Source organism: Staurois parvus, unplaced genomic scaffold, assembly GCF_062004578.1.
Source record: "Staurois parvus isolate SC_StPar_1 unplaced genomic scaffold, SC_StPar_1.0 ptg002567l, whole genome shotgun sequence".
NCBI classification, from domain to species: Eukaryota; Metazoa; Chordata; class Amphibia; order Anura; family Ranidae; genus Staurois; species Staurois parvus.
The window spans coordinates 141,489-157,500 of record NW_028320363.1 but is presented as its reverse complement, the minus strand read 5'-3'; the positions used below and the strand labels follow the sequence as shown (position 1 = coordinate 157,500).

Below are 16,012 nucleotides of genomic sequence, written 5' to 3'. Positions count from 1 at the left end.
CATACCAGCCTGCAGGAACCTACCTACAGAGAGTACATAACCTGCAGCTCCATTAATAACACGTTAATAACACGTCCCGTCATGAGATGCCAGCAATAAACACGTTTCTCCCCCCCCCCCCAGGGGACGGTGAGATTTGTACATTGACAGAATAATACATTTCCCAAGGAAAACCTATTTGAATATTAAAGTGGCTGTGAACCCTCCATATACCCAGTGAAATGACCGGCCTCAGGTGGTACACAGAGATGGAAGCAAATCCTCCTACATAAGTTGTACCTGTTTATCTGCAACCCTCTCCTCTTTACATCCATTCAAAGTGCAGAATTTATACAGCTTGTCTGAGATTTCAGAAAGCAGGAGGCGGGGAGCTGATGTTACACTCTGCCAGGCTCGGTGAGAGGAGGGACACACCCACCTTCACACAGGCTATCAATCGCAGGCTGTGTGCTGGAGGTCCCTTTCCTGTCACCATTTTTCTCTTGGTGTCAGGAAAACTTGTCAGAAGCGAAGGAGGCAGCAGATAGAAATGACACTTACTGCTCTGGACTGAGACAAGGACACATTATGGAGGGATGTGCTTTCTTCATTACATTACATTACATTGAGTTTATATAGCGCCAAAGGGTTTGCTCAGCGCTGTACAATAGAGGGGGGGACAATACATGAAACATTACAGCAACTACGAACAGCACACGAGGGGTAAGAGGGCCCTACTCTTTCGAGCTTACAATCTGGGAGGGAGGGGGTAGTGGTACAGGAGGAAGTGGCTGTGGGGGATGGAGTGGTAGGAGGAATGAAGGAGAGCAGCAGTTAGGTGAGGGTGGGGTAGGCTTCCCTGAAGAGGTGGGTTTTCAGGGAGCGCCTGAAGGTGAGGAGGGAAGGTGACAGTCTGATGGATTGGGGTAGTGAGTTCCAGAGGATGGGGGAGGACCTGGAGAAGTCTTGCAGACGTGCGTGTGAGGAGGAGACCAGGGAGCAAGATAGAAGGAGGTCCTGTGAAGAGCGAAGGGTACGGGTAGGGTGGTACTTGGAAATCAGGTTGGTGAGGTAGTTAGGGGCAGTGTTGTGAATGGCTTTGTAGGTCAGAGTGAGTAGTTTGAATTTGATGCGTTGGGCGATAGGGAGCCAGTGGAGGGAGAGGCAGAGGGGGGTGGAGCCAGTGGAGGGAGAGGCAGAGGGGGGTGGAGCCAGTGGAGGGAGAGGCAGACGGGGGTGGCAGAGGTGGAGCGGCTGGTGAGGTGGATGAGTCTGGCAGCTGAGTTCAGGATGGTCTGGAGCGGGGAGAGCCTGCACTGGGGTAGGCCGGTGAGGAGGGAGTTGCAGTAGTCCAGACGTGAGATAATCAGGGAGTGTACGAGTAGTTTAGTGGTGTCTGGGGTAAGGAAGGAGCGTATTTTGGCGATATTGCGGAGGTGGAGCCTGCATGTGTTTGTCAGTGATTTGACATGAGGTTGGAAGGAGAGGTTAGAGTCCAGAATGACGCCAAGGACTTTGGCTTGCGGGGCGGGATTGATGGTGGTGATGTTGGTAGTGATGGATAGGATGGGGGGGGGGGCGCGGGCTGGGGGGAAGACGAGAAGCTCGGTTTTGGAGAGGTTGAGTTTGAGGAAATGGAGCGACATCCAGTCAGAGATGTCGTTTAGGAGGTGAGTGATGCGGGCGGAGAAAGTGGAGGTGAGGTGAGGGGTGGAGAGGTAAATTTGAGTGTCATCAGCATAGAGGTGGTAGTTGAAGCCGTGGGAGTGTATGAGTTTGCCAAGGGAGGAGATGTAGATGGAGAAGAGAAGGGGCCCGAGGACAGAGCCCTGGGGGACCCCAACAGAGAGGGGGTGGGAAGGGGAGGTGGCACCATTGTAGGAAACGCTGAAGGAGCGTCGGGATAGGTAAGAGGAGAACCAGGAGAGAGCGGAGTCTCTGACGCCAAGGGAGAGTAGTTTATTAAGGAGGAGGGGGTGGTCAACTGTGTCGAAGGCCGCGGAGAGGTCCAGGAGGAGGAGGAGGACAGAGTAGTCGCCTTTGGCTTTGGCGGTAAGTATTCATATTTCATGTCTGAGGTTTCCAGCCAATTTGAAGTGTTTTCAGCTCCCGGCAGACGTGTTTAATAGTTACTGTGATCTGTTTTCATATTTATTTATTATTTCAGGTACTTATATAGCGCTGTCAGTATACATATATATTGTATATTCCCATCAGTCCCCGCCCCCGAGGAGCGCACAATCTAAGGTCCCTAACTTACATTCATACATATACTGGGGACAATGCAGACCGGAGCCAATTCACCTCCCAGAATGGACACTACAAGTACCACTGATCCATCAGCACCCCATCCCCCACTAAAGAGGCAAAAGAGGAGGCCCAGCGTGCCGCAATGTATTTGTGAATGAAGGAGTGGCGCACATTGTGAAGGTCGGGTTTGCTCTGAATGGGCTCCTATTACACGTTACACACCGGCACGGAGTTGGGGGTCCTCTCCCTGTACATCCGCCACTGATTACCGTTGGGGGGGGGGAGGGGGGGCGGGCAGGGGGGCGGCGGTCAGCACTGCTCTGTCTTCTTGCTTGTTCTGAACATTAATGATCGTTTCCATGCAGCCAGCCGGCCGCCTTGTCTCAGCTGATCTCCCTGTATGTGGGGCGGAGTCACATCCTATGGAAGGAGCCTTCAGTCATGTCCTGGCTGGAGCAGAATGTGCGCGACGTCCTCCGATTGGTGGACAACAGCGAGCCCATTGTGAAGGAGTGCGAGATGAGGTAAGGGGGAGGGGAAGTGATATCAACCGCCTCCCACCCGCCATACAAGGAAATGACCGGCGCAAGGCGGTTCTCTCGTTCTGGGAGGACATTATATGATGTCCTCCCACTCTAACCACGCGTGCCCATCACTGCAGCCTATCCGTGCCCATCACTGCAGCCTATCCGTGCCCATCACTGCAGCCTATCCGTGCCCATCACTGCAGCCTATCCGTGCCCATCACTGCAGCCTATCCGTGCCCATCACTGCAGCCTATCCGTGCCCATCACTGCAGCCTATCTGTGCCCATCACTGCAGCCTATCCGTGCCCATCACTGCAGCCTATCCGTGCCCATCACTGCAGCCTATCAATGCCCATCACTGCAGCCTATCAATGCCCATCACTGCAGCCTATCCGTGCCCATCACTGCAGCCTATCCGTGCCCATCACTGCAGCCTATCCGTGCCAATCACTGCAGCCTATCCGTGCCCATCACTGCAGCCTATCCGTGCCCATCACTGCAGCCTATCCGTGCCCATCACTGCAGCCTATCCGTGCCCATCACTGCAGCCTATCCGTGCCCATCACTGCAGCCTATCAGTGCCCATCACTGCAGCCTATCAGTGCCCATCACTGCAGCCTATCCGTGCCCATCACTGCAGCCTATCCGTGCCCATCACTGCAGCCTATCCGTGCCCATCACTGCAGCCTATCCGTGCCCATCACTGCAGCCTATCCGTGCCCATCACTGCAGCCTATCAATGCCCATCACTGCAACCTATCCGTGCCCATCACTGCAGCCTATCCGTGCCCATCACTGCAGCCTATCCGTGCCCATCACTGCAGCCTATCAGTGCCCATCACTGCAACCTATCCGTGCCCATCACTGCAGCCTATCCGTGCCCGTCACTGCAGCCTATCAATGCCCATCACTGCAGCCTATCAATGCCCATCACTGCAGCCTATCCGTGCCCATCACTGCAGCCTATCCGTGCCCATCACTGCAGCCTATCAATGCCCATCACTGCAGCCTATCAATGCCCATCACTGCAGCCTATTCGTGCCCATCACTGCAGCCTATCAATGTCCATCACTGCAGCCTATCCGTGCCCATCACTGCAGCCTATCCGTGCCCATCACTGCAGCCTATCCGTGCCCATCACTGCAGCCTATCCGTGCCCATCACTGCAGCCTATCCGTGCCCATCACTGCAGCCTATCAATGCCCATCACTGCAGCCTATCAATGCCCATCACTGCAGCCTATCAATGCCCATCACTGCAGCCTATCAATGCCCATCACTGCAGCCTATCAATGCCCATCACTGCAGCCTATCAGTGCCCATCACTGCAGCCTATCAGTGCCCATCACTGCAGCCTATCAGTGCCCATCACTGCAGCCTATCCGTGCCCATCACTGCAGCCTATCAATGCCCATCACTGCAGCCTATCAATGCCCATCACTGCAGCCTATCAATGCCCATCACTGCAGCCTATCAGTGCCCATCACTGCAGCCTATCAGTGCCCATCACTGCAGCCTATCAGTGCCCATCACTGCAGCCTATCAGTGCCCATCACTGCAGCCTATCCGTGCCCATCACTGCAGCCTATCCGTGCCCATCACTGCAGCCTATCCGTGCCCATCACTGCAGCCTATCCGTGCCCATCACTGCAGCCTATCAGTGCCCATCACTGCAGCCTATCAATGCCCATCACTGCAGCCTATCAGTGCCCATCACTGCAGCCTATCAGTGCCCATCACTGCAGCCTATCAGTGCCCATCACTGCAGCCTATCCGTGCCCATCACTGCAGCCTATCAGTGCCCATCACTGCAGCCTATCAGTGCCCATCACTGCAGCCTATCAGTGCCCATCACTGCAGCCTATCAGTGCCCATCACTGCAGCCTATCAGTGCCCATCACTGCAGCCTATCCGTGCCCATCACTGCAGCCTATCCGTGCCCATCACTGCAGCCTATCCGTGCCCATCACTGCAGCCTATCTGTGCCCATCACTGCAGCATGACACCCTTTATGGCATGACACCCTTTATGGCATGACACCCTTTATGGCATGACACCCTTTATGGCATGGCACCCTTTACGGCATGGCACCCTTTACGGCATGGCATCCTTGATGGCATGACACCCTTTATGACATGGCATCCTTGATGGCATGACACCCTTTATGACATGGCACCCTTGATAGCATGACACCCTTTACGACATGGCATCCTTGATGGCATGACACCCTTTACGGCATGGCACCCTTTACGGCATGGCATCCTTGATGACATGACACCCTTTACGGCATGGCACCCTTTACGACATGGCACCCTTTACGGCATGGCACCCTTTACGACATGGCACCCTTTACGACATGGCACCCTTTACGACATGGCATCCTTGGCGGCATGGCACCCTTTACGGCATGACACCCTTTACGGCATGGCACCCTTTACGACATGGCATCCTTTACGACATGACACCCTTTACGACATGGCATCCTTTACGGCATGACACCCTTTACGGCATGGCACCCTTTACGACATGGCATCCTTTACGACATGACACCCTTTACGACATGGCATCCTTGATGGCATGACACCCTTTATGACATGGCATCCTTGATAGCATGGCACCCTTTACGGCATGACACCCTTTACGGCATGGCACCCTTTACGACATGGCATCCTTTACGACATGGCATCCTTGATGGCATGACACCCTTTACGGCATGACTCCCTTTACGGCATGGCACCCTTTACGGCATGACACCCTTTATGACATGGCATCCTTTACGACATGACACCCTTTACGGCATGACACCCTTTATGACATGACACCCTTTATGTTCGTCCAGAAGTAGCAGCATCGCCCTGTGCTAGGAGAACATGAGACTTGTGATTGCTGGGCTGACACTCCTCTGCTTCTCCCATTGGCAGGAGGAAGATTCGGTATCAGAGCGCCCCCAGGAACATCCATCGCCATGTCATCCTGTCTGAGATCAAGGGAGCGAGCTCCGCACTGCCGCTGGTGAGTCAAAGGCCTCTGTGTGTCTCCTGCGCTCGGCTCTCGCTGTGTTTTTTGTTTTTTTAGCCGCGAGCTTGGAACTGGGAAAGATCCAGAGATCGTTATATCCGCAATGTCACAAGACGGGAAATGTCCTGTTACCTCCCGTGTGCACGTCTGTGTCTGTTACTTCTTCACCACTAGGGGGCAGAGCAGTGGGACTTTCATTCTGACTTTATATGGGGCTTCATCCAAAAGGGGAATTTCCGCTTTGAGGCCTCCACCCCCGTTCCTGTTTGTGAAATGGCACTTTTGGGGAGGGGGGGGCAGGTACCTGATTTTGACAGGTCCCCCCTCCCACTTCCACTCCAACTGCCTAGGCCAGGGGTATCAGACTCCATTTCATCGCGGGCCCTATGAGTACTATGGTTGCCCTCCAAGGGCCGGTTGTATCTGTCAGTCCAGAATACCCCCCCATTACATCAGATGTCATGAATCCCACACCCTCCCTAACATCGCCATGCACCCCCTTTGGGGGCTGAGCTGGAAAGCAGAAAGTGCCGGGTCTGGAGGAGGACCCAGAGTCTATTGAGTGCTGAGACCAGGGGAGGCAGAGATGAGGGGTGCTGTAGCTGCACTGAGGGGTGCAGGATTTGGCAGAGGAGTTCTATTCTCCTCTATGCTGCCAAATGCTGAGACAAGATGGGGGCGGAGACAAGGGGGTACCTGAAGGAGAGGTGCAAGGGCCACATGAATTGGTCTGGAGGGCCAGATTTGGCCCCCGGGCCTTGTGTTTGACACCTGTAGCCTAGGCGATCGGAGCAGAAGTTCTCATTCCCTCCTCCCTTCTCCCTGCCGTCTAGGACATGGGACAGGTCCCAGAAGACTACGGGGCCATTCGTAATGCGCAGCGCGGCTCGCACATGAGCAGTGGGCACCCGGCTGTGAAGCCGCAAGCTGTCACAGCCAGGAGCCCACAGTTAAGATGGCGGCACAGGAGACAGAAGGCAGGAGGTGAACACGACTCAGGTGAGCACACCGCTGGATCCTGGGACAGGTGAGGGCTGTTTATTAACCCCTTTACGCCGGCCGCACACAAATGTTCGGCCTCCCAGCATCTGGGCCTAGACGGCGGGCGGCCGCACATTTGCGTTCATGTAAGAAAAAACATATGTGCCGCGTGCTCCCAGCACACATGTCCGGTACTCACGGAAAGGTCACGGTCTGCTCTTTCGATCGGGACCTTTCCCGGTCATGTGACCGCCTTGACGACACCTCACGGCGGTCACATGATCCCTTAACCACGCCCCGCCTCCCGGCATCTCAAACTCTTAAAAGGTCGGGAGGCGCCGGCGGGAAGGGGTTAAAGTCAGCAGATACAGTCTTTAATTATTAAACAGGAGCCGGCAGCCCCGCTTCAGAGGATCTCACTATTCCGGGCCATGAAACAAAGTAACAAAGGGAATACACTGAGAAACAAAAACTAAAAAGTGTATAGAAACCCAAAACCTCCTCTCCATTGTCCGAGGGACACGGGAATTCAGTCTGGTTATACTGCCACCTTCAGGAGGCTGGGACACTAGCAAACAAACAAAAACCTGTAAGCCACGCCCTGTGTAGCCCCTCCTCTAGGAGTGACTGGCCGACATTTAATCCTGTGAGCAGGCTGGATGTACTGAAGCTGATCCATCGATAGATTTCAGTGCAACCAGCACTTTCGTGTGATCACTGGCAACAGTTACAGCCACCAGTAGTAATCCTTGTGTTCTGCCGGCAGGGAAGCCTCCCAAGGTAAAATCTGGTAGATCAGTCCCAATCCATAGGTCAGAGCTGTAGATTGGGATCTCTTTGCCGTATTTCACCTTAGCTGGGGGCATCCAAATGTAAAGGTCATTGTGTCCTAATCCTTATGGAATATTTTTATACCACACAATTACATGTGACGCCATTTTGTTGTTTTTTTGTGAATGTTCTCTACATTGCCACAAGTATTGGGCCCGCCCTCCAAATCATGTGATTCAGGTGTTCCAATCACCTCCATATCATGTGATTCGGGTGTTCCAATCACCTCCATATCATGTGATTCGGGTGTTCCAATCCCCTCCATATCATGTGATTCGGGTGTTCCAATCCCCTCCATATCATGTGATTCGGGTGTTCCAATCCCCTCCATATCATGTGATTCGGGTGTCCCAATCCCCTCCATATCATGTGATTCAGGTGTCCCAATCCTCTCCATATCATGTGATTCAGGTGTTCCAATCCCCTCCATATCATGTGATTCAGGTGTTCCAATCCCCTCCATATCATGTGATTCAGGTGTTCCAATCCCCTCCATATCATGTGATTCGGGTGTTCCAATCCCCTCCCAATCATGTGATTCAGGTGATCATTGGTTTTAGCTGTTAGTAGATCAGTAGGTTAGTAGAGCAGTTAGTTTAGTAGGGCAGTGTCAGTGTAGTGAGGGAAAGCCAGACTGTGAAGGGTGAAGAAGGTTGTTGTCGGTGAGGGAGGAGTTCAGGCGATTGTAGACTAAGCGTTCTTGGAGTTTAGAGGTAAATGGCAGCAGGGAGATGGGTGTTAGGTTGTTCAGGTTGGTGGAGTCCAGGGAGGGCTTGTTAAGTATGGGAGTGATGTGCGCATGCTTTACAGGGGAGGGGAATGCGCCAGTAGAGAGGGAAAGAATGAGGATGTGAGTGAGGGAGCATAGGATGGAAGAAGAGGATGACCGTAGTAGTTGTGAGGGGACAGGATCCATATCATGTGATTCAGGTGTTCCAATCCCCTCCATATCATGTGATTCAGGTGATCTAATCCCCTCCCATCATGTGATTCTGGTGATCCAATCCCCTCCCATCATGTGATTCAGGTGTTCCAACCCTCTCCATATCATGTGATTCAGGTGTTCCAACCCCCTCCATATCATGTGATTCAGGTGTTCCAATCCCATGCATATCATGTAATTCAGGCGTTCCAATCCCCTCCATATCATGTGAATCAGGTGTTCCAATCCCCTCCATATCATGTGATTCAGGTGTTCCAATCCCCTCCCAATCATGTGATCCAATCCCCTCCCAATCATGTGATTCAGGTGATCCAATCCCCTCCCATCATGTGATTCAGGTGTTCCAATCCCCTCCATATCATGTGATTCAGGTGTCCCAATCCCCTCCATATCATGTGATTCAGGTGTCCCAATCCTCTCCATATCATGTGATTCAGGTGTTCCAATCCCCTCCCAATCATGTGATTCAGGTGATCCAATCCCCTCCCAATCATGTGATTCAGGTGATCCAATCCCCTCCATATCATGTGATTCAGGTGTTCCAATCCCCTCCCATCATGTGATTCAGGTGTTCCAACCCCCTCCATATCATGTGATTCAGGTGTTCCAATCCCCTCCATATCATGTGATTCAGGTGTTCCAATCCCCTCCATATCATGTGATTCAGGTGATCGAATCCCCTCCCAATCATGTGATACAGGTGATCCAATTCCCTCCCATCATGTGATTCAGGTGTTCCAATCCCCTCCATATCATGTGATTCAGGTGTTCCAACCCCCTCCCAATCATGTGATTCAGGTGATCCAATTCCCTCCCATCATGTGATTCAGGTGTTCCAATCCCCTCCATATCATGTGATTCAGGTGTCCCCTCCCCTCCAATCATGTGATTCAGGTGTTCCAATCCCCTCCATATCATGTGATTCAGGTGTCCCCTCCCCTCCCAATCATGTGATTCAGGTGTCCCCTCCATATCATGTGATTCAGGTGTTCCAATCCCCTCCATATCATGTGATTCAGGTGATCGAATCACCTCCCAATCATGTGATTCAGGTGTTCCAATCACCTCCCAATCATGTGATTCAGGTGTTCCAATCCCCTCCATATCATGTGATTCAGGTGTTCCAACCCCCTCCCAATCATGTGATTCAGGTGATCCAATTCCCTCCCATCATGTGATTCAGGTGTTCCAATCCCCTCCATATCATGTGATTCAGGTGTCCCCTCCCCTCCAATCATGTGATTCAGGTGTTCCAATCCCCTCCATATCATGTGATTCAGGTGTCCCCTCCCCTCCCAATCGTGATTCAGGTGTCCCCTCCCCTCCAATCATGTGATTCAGGTGTCCCCTCCATATCATGTGATTCAGGTGTTCCAATCCCCTCCATATCATGTGATTCAGGTGTTCCAATCCCCTCCCAATCATGTGATTCAGGTGTTCCAATCCCCTCCATATCATGTGATTCAGGTGTTCCAATCCCCTCCCAATCTTGTGATTCAGGTGTCCCCTCCCCTCCAATCATGTGATTCAGGTGTTCCAATCCCCTCCATATCATGTGATTCAGGTGTCCCCTCCCAATCATGTGATTTAGGTGTCCCCTCCCCTCCAATCATGTGATTCAGGTGTTCCAATCCCCTCCATATCATGTTATTCAGGTGTTCCAATCCCCTCCCAATCATGTGATTCAGGTGTTCCAATCCCCTCCCAATCATGTGATTCAGGTGTTCCAATCCCCTCCCAATCATGTGATTCAGGTGTTCCAATCCCCTCCCAATCATGTGATTCAGGTGTTCCAATCCCCTCCATATCATGTGATTCAGGTGTTCCAATCCCCTCCCAATCATGTGATTCAGGTGTTCCAATCCCCTCCCAATCATGTGATTCAGGTGTTCCAATCCCCTCCCAATCATGTGATTCAGGTGTTCCAATCCCCTCCATATCATGTGATTCAGGTGTTCCAATCCCCTCCATATCATGTGATTCAGGTGTTCCAATCACCTCCATATCATGTGATTTAGGTGTTCCAATCCCCTCCATATCATGTGATTCAGGTGATCCAATTCCCTCCCATCATGTGATTCAGGTGTTCCAATCCCCTCCATATCATGTGATTCAGGTGTCCCCTCCCCTCCAATCATGTGATTCAGGTGTTCCAATCCCCTCCATATCATGTGATTCAGGTGTCCCCTCCCCTCCCAATCATGTGATTCAGGTGTCCCCTCCATATCATGTGATTCAGGTGTTCCAATCCCCTCCATATCATGTGATTCAGGTGATCGAATCACCTCCCAATCAAGTGATTCAGGTGTTCCAATCACCTCCCAATCATGTGATTCAGGTGTTCCAATCCCCTCCATATCATGTGATTTAGGTGTCCCCCCCCCCCCCCTCCAATCATGTGATTCAGGTGTTCCAATCCCCTCCATGTCATGTGATTCAGGTGTCCCCTCCCCTCCATATCATGTGATTCAGGTGTCCCCTCCCCTCCAATCATGTGATTCAGGTGTTCCAATCCCCTCCATATCATGTGATTCAGGTGTCCCCTCCCCTCCCAATCGTGATTCAGGTGTCCCCTCCCCTCCAATCATGTGATTCAGGTGTCCCCTCCATATCATGTGATTCAGGTGTTCCAATCCCCTCCATATCATGTGATTCAGGTGTTCCAATCCCCTCCATATTATGTGATTCAGGTGTTCCAATCCCCTCCCAATCATGTGATTCAGGTGTTCCAATCCCCTCCATATCATGTGATTCAGGTGTTCCAATCCCCTCCCAATCTTGTGATTCAGGTGTCCCCTCCCCTCCAATCATGTGATTCAGGTGTTCCAATCCCCTCCATATCATGTGATTCAGGTGTCCCCTCCCAATCATGTGATTTAGGTGTCCCCTCCCCTCCAATCATGTGATTCAGGTGTTCCAATCCCCTCCATATCATGTTATTCAGGTGTTCCAATCCCCTCCCAATCATGTGATTCAGGTGTTCCAATCCCCTCCCAATCATGTGATTCAGGTGTTCCAATCCCCTCCCAATCATGTGATTCAGGTGTTCCAATCCCCTCCCAATCATGTGATTCAGGTGTTCCAATCCCCTCCATATCATGTGATTCAGGTGTTCCAATCCCCTCCCAATCATGTGATTCAGGTGTTCCAATCCCCTCCCAATCATGTGATTCAGGTGTTCCAATCCCCTCCCAATCATGTGATTCAGGTGTTCCAATATCCTCCATATCATGTGATTCAGGTGTTCCAATCCCCTCCATATCATGTGATTCAGGTGTTCCAATCACCTCCATATCATGTGATTTAGGTGTTCCAATCCCCTCCATATCATGTGATTCAGGTGTTCCAATCCCCTCCATGGACACAGGTGTATACAATCAAGCTCCTAGGCATGCAGACGGCTTCTACAAACATTGGTGAAAGAATGGGTCGCTCTCAGGAGCTCAGTGACTCCAAGCGTGGTCCCGTGATAGGTGGCCCCCTGGGCAATAAGTCCATCCGTGACATTTCCTGGCTACTAAATATTCCACGCTCAACTGTTAGTGGGATTATAACAAAGTGGAAGCCACTGGGAACAACAGCCACTCAGCCACCAAGTGGTAGGCCACGTCACATGACAGGGCGGGGTCAGTGCATGCTGAAGCGCACAGTGCGCAGAAGTCACCAACTGTCTGCAGAGTCAATAGCTAAAGACCTCCAAACTTGGTGTGGCCTTCAGATGAGCCCAACAACAGTGTGTAGAGAGCTCCATGGAATGGGTTTCCATGGCCGAGCAGCTGCATCCAAGCCTTCCATCACCAAGTGCAATGCAAAGCGTCGGATGCCATGGTGTAAAGCACGCTGCCACTGGACTCTAGAGCAGCTAATCCAAGCCTTCCATCACCAACATCTTTTCAACCCGCAAAGAGAAATAGGATGCGATGTCAGAAGAAATAACCTGAAAATGCTGACATCTGCATCACTGGAAGGCATCGCACACCCGTTTCCTGAGCAGTTTTCTGCGTGGTGATGCATCTTTGTGTGAAGAGATCCCAACAAGTTACAAAATAAAAGTATTAGAATATCTGAGAGCAAAAAAAAAAGATATATATATATAACTCCGCCCAGAATGTCAGCAACATCTGCTGCTCTGTGCAGTGAATCCGAATAGACTTCTGGGGGCCATCCAGAGTAGAGCAGAATACTATAGAAGGGCACGCCCGGTGTAGGTGAAGGCAGAGAGCCGCATACAACGTGTTGGGGAAATGCACCCATTTCTCATGTCAGACGCCCCTCCGCAGCTACTCGTTCTTATCTCTGTATATGGAAATGGATATATTCTGCTTATCGATATCCTGGTCTTCTTGTACCTTGCACCCTGCAGATTCCTGGACGTCCGTGCCATACAAGCAGGTCTGTCATTCCTCACCGGTCACGGTATTTTGTATTTGCTGTCCATAAGATGGGCCCATGAATGAGGCCGTGTAGGCAAGATGGGCCATGAAGGAGGCCGTGTAGGCAAGATGGGCCCATGAATGAGGCCGTGTAGGCAAGATGGGCCCATGAATGAGGCCGTGTAGGCAAGATGGGCCCATGAACGAGGCCGTGTAGGCAAGATGGGCCATGAATGAGGCTGTGTAGGCAAGATGGGCCATGAATGAGGCTGTGTAGGCAAGATGGGCCCATGAACGAGGCCGTGTAGGCAAGATGGGCCCATGACTGAGGCCGTGTAGGCAAGATGGGCCCATGAACGAGGCCGTGTAGGCAAGATGGGCCCATGAACAAGGCCGTGTAGGCAAGATGGGCCCATGAACGAGATCGTGTAGGTAAGATGGGCCATGAATGAGGTCGTGTAGGCAAGATGGGCCCATGAATGAGGCCGTGTAGGCAAGATGGGCCCATGAATGAGGCCGTGTAGGTAAGATGGGCCCATGAATGAGGCTGTGTAGGCAAGATGGGCCCATGAATGAGGCCGTGTAGGCAAGATGGGCCCATGAATCAGGCTGTGTAGGCAAGATGGGCCCATGAACGAGGCCGTGTAGGCAAGATGGGCCCATGAACGAGGCCGTGTAGGCAGAGGGGTCCTCCATGGAGATGAATACTCGCTGTACTCTGGCCCGCTCTCCTTGACCATGGGAAGGGCCCCTGCATGCTTCTCACATGGTTAGTGATTGGGAATGTAACGTTTTATGCACGGCTGTTTATTGGTGTATGGTTGTTCCCGCAGGAAGTGACATCACAACCCGTGCTCGGCTTTGACCCGCTACCTCCGCTGGATTCCGTTGTGTCCTATACAAGACCAGAAAGGTAACGCAGGTTGGCGATGATTGAGGAACGCTCAGCTTTGCTCCCCGTTGGGCCTCATTCACACGAGCGTTCCGTAGAATCCAGTGAAAATATCCGATTCCAAGCAATATTGTGATGAAATGGCGCGGGAGGCGTTATCGATTGTTTTCTCTCTCTTTGTAGGACACATCGATCGTCTAATGAAGGAACGCTCTCTCTCTTCTTTCGATCCTTATTGCCAAATTTTAACTTGCAGGTTGGTATTCCGACTTTCTGCATTCTTCAGGTTCTAGGACCCTTTCAGTGCCAGCTGAGTGTGGCGCGCCGCGCAGACCGCCATGGCTGTTCCTCATTGGTGGATACGCCCGGAATGGAGTTCAGTCGCTGTGTCACTTGGAAGGGATGGGGGGAAAAAATGTGTAAATTGAGGAGATCAGTTCTGATCGATCTTCTTCCTGATGTGAGCAGACAGCCTGCTATGGCCTTCGCCACTCCTGGCGGTATTGAGGAACTGCCTGGCGAATGTGTGCCCGCCGACTACAGAGTGTGCCCGCCACAGCGAGGAGTGAGATTCTGTGCGGTGTAATATCTGCATCATACCGTGGGAGGAATAGTGCCCCATCATTGGTGTCAGTGGGAGGAATAGTGCCCCATCATTGGTGTCAGTGGGAGGAATAGTGCCCCATCATTGGTGTCACTGGGAGGAATAGTGCCCCATCATTGGTGTCACTGGGAGGAATAGGGCCCCATTGTTGGTGTCACTGGGAGGAATAGTGCCCCATCATTGGTGTCACTGGGAGGAATAGTGTCCCATCATTGGTGTCACTGGGAGGAATAGTGTCCCATCATTGGTGTCACTGGGAGGAATAGTGTCCCATCATTGGTGTCACTGGGAGGAATAGTGTCCCATCATTGGTGTCAGTGGGAGGAATAGTGTACCATCATTGGTATCAGTGGGAGGAATGGTGCCCCATCATTGGTGTCAGTGGGAGGAATAGTGTCCCATCATTGGTGTCACTGGGAGGAATAGTGCCCCATCATTGGTGTCAGTGAGAGGAATAGTGCCCCATCATTGGTGTCACTGGGAGGAATAGTGCCCCATCATTGGTGTCACTGGGAGGAATAGTGCCCCATTGTTGGTGTTTGGAGAAGGGGAAGAGGTTGACAAATAACCGTGATGTGGGTTGTGTTTTGCAGGGGGAGGCTCTGCCGGAGGGAGAGAACGCGGGTGCTGCTCAGGACTTGAATCGAGGTGTAAATCGGCTCATGGCAGCCATGAGGGACATGCTGGCCAATATCCAGTTCCAGGAACCCCCCAGAGAAGACAATCCAGACGAGGACGTTGATGGGGAATGGGACTGACATTTCCCCCTTTTTCCGGTGAACCCGTCATGACAGAAATATTGGTGTCATTCCCATTGAAGGCGTCGGCTCCCCAGTTTTCCTGCTCCTCCTATAGCTTTGTCATTTACCTGCAACCAGTATGTAGCCAGAGAAGTCCTGACCTTTGACCTCTGTTGTCATATACTGTCATGGACCCCAAAGCCGGAGGATGGGAGCGGCGAGCCTGACACCGAGAAGCTGACCAAGGACTCACCTTTTCCCTTTATGACACCATTGTACAGTGAAATAAATACAAGTCGGGAACGCACCACGCTGCTGCTGCTGGGGTGTCATTTACAGGCGTGCAACGTCAATATATATGGAGATTGTGGGGAAGGTCGTCAGATTTACCTTCACTTCCTGTCCTGCTGACAACGGCTCCACAGACAGGAAGTGCGGGAAATTCTGCAGCAGAAATAAGTCTGGCAGGGGCTCCGCCAGACAGGAAGTGCGGGAAATTCTGCAGCAGAAAGAAGTCTGGCAGGGGCTCGGCCAGACAGGAAGTGCGGGAAATTCTGCAGCAGAAATAAGTCTGGCAGGGGCTCCGGCCTTCCCGTGCATTGCGAAGGGAAAGTATCGTTTTCTGTTCCTAATTATTGAGGGACTCAGGAGATCTGATCCTTCATGTTATCCCGCCACCTACAGGAGAAGAGGACACTGGCAAACAACCCACAATAACTCCTCCCACTTCCTACTGACGCCATGGCTCTGGTGTTTGCTGGTGTCTGTGGTTCAGCTGTTCTTAAGGTGGAACTTCTCTCTCAATCGACGTGTTATTTGTGATCCTTCTGCTGCCGGCATCACATAGGAAGGGATATTGTATTTACTGGTTTTAT

At 51.9% G+C, this 16,012-nt stretch overlaps 1 protein-coding gene across 1 annotated transcript in view; it reads left to right on the top strand.

Annotated features, from left to right (window-relative positions):
- The window catches only part of TCF25 (TCF25 ribosome quality control complex subunit), a 37,287-nt gene extending 21,843 nt beyond the window's left edge, over window positions 1–15,444 (top strand). The window contains exons 10-14 of the mRNA XM_089666163.1: window positions 2,595–2,753; window positions 5,677–5,767; window positions 13,735–13,814; window positions 13,977–14,049; window positions 14,991–15,444. Coding sequence (XP_089522289.1) covers window positions 2,595–2,753; window positions 5,677–5,767; window positions 13,735–13,814; window positions 13,977–14,049; window positions 14,991–15,155 — 568 coding nt within the window. The 3' untranslated portion in view covers window positions 15,156–15,444. The remainder of the gene's footprint in view (window positions 1–2,594; window positions 2,754–5,676; window positions 5,768–13,734; window positions 13,815–13,976; window positions 14,050–14,990) is intronic.
- The last annotated feature ends 568 nt before the right edge of the window (window positions 15,445–16,012 follow it).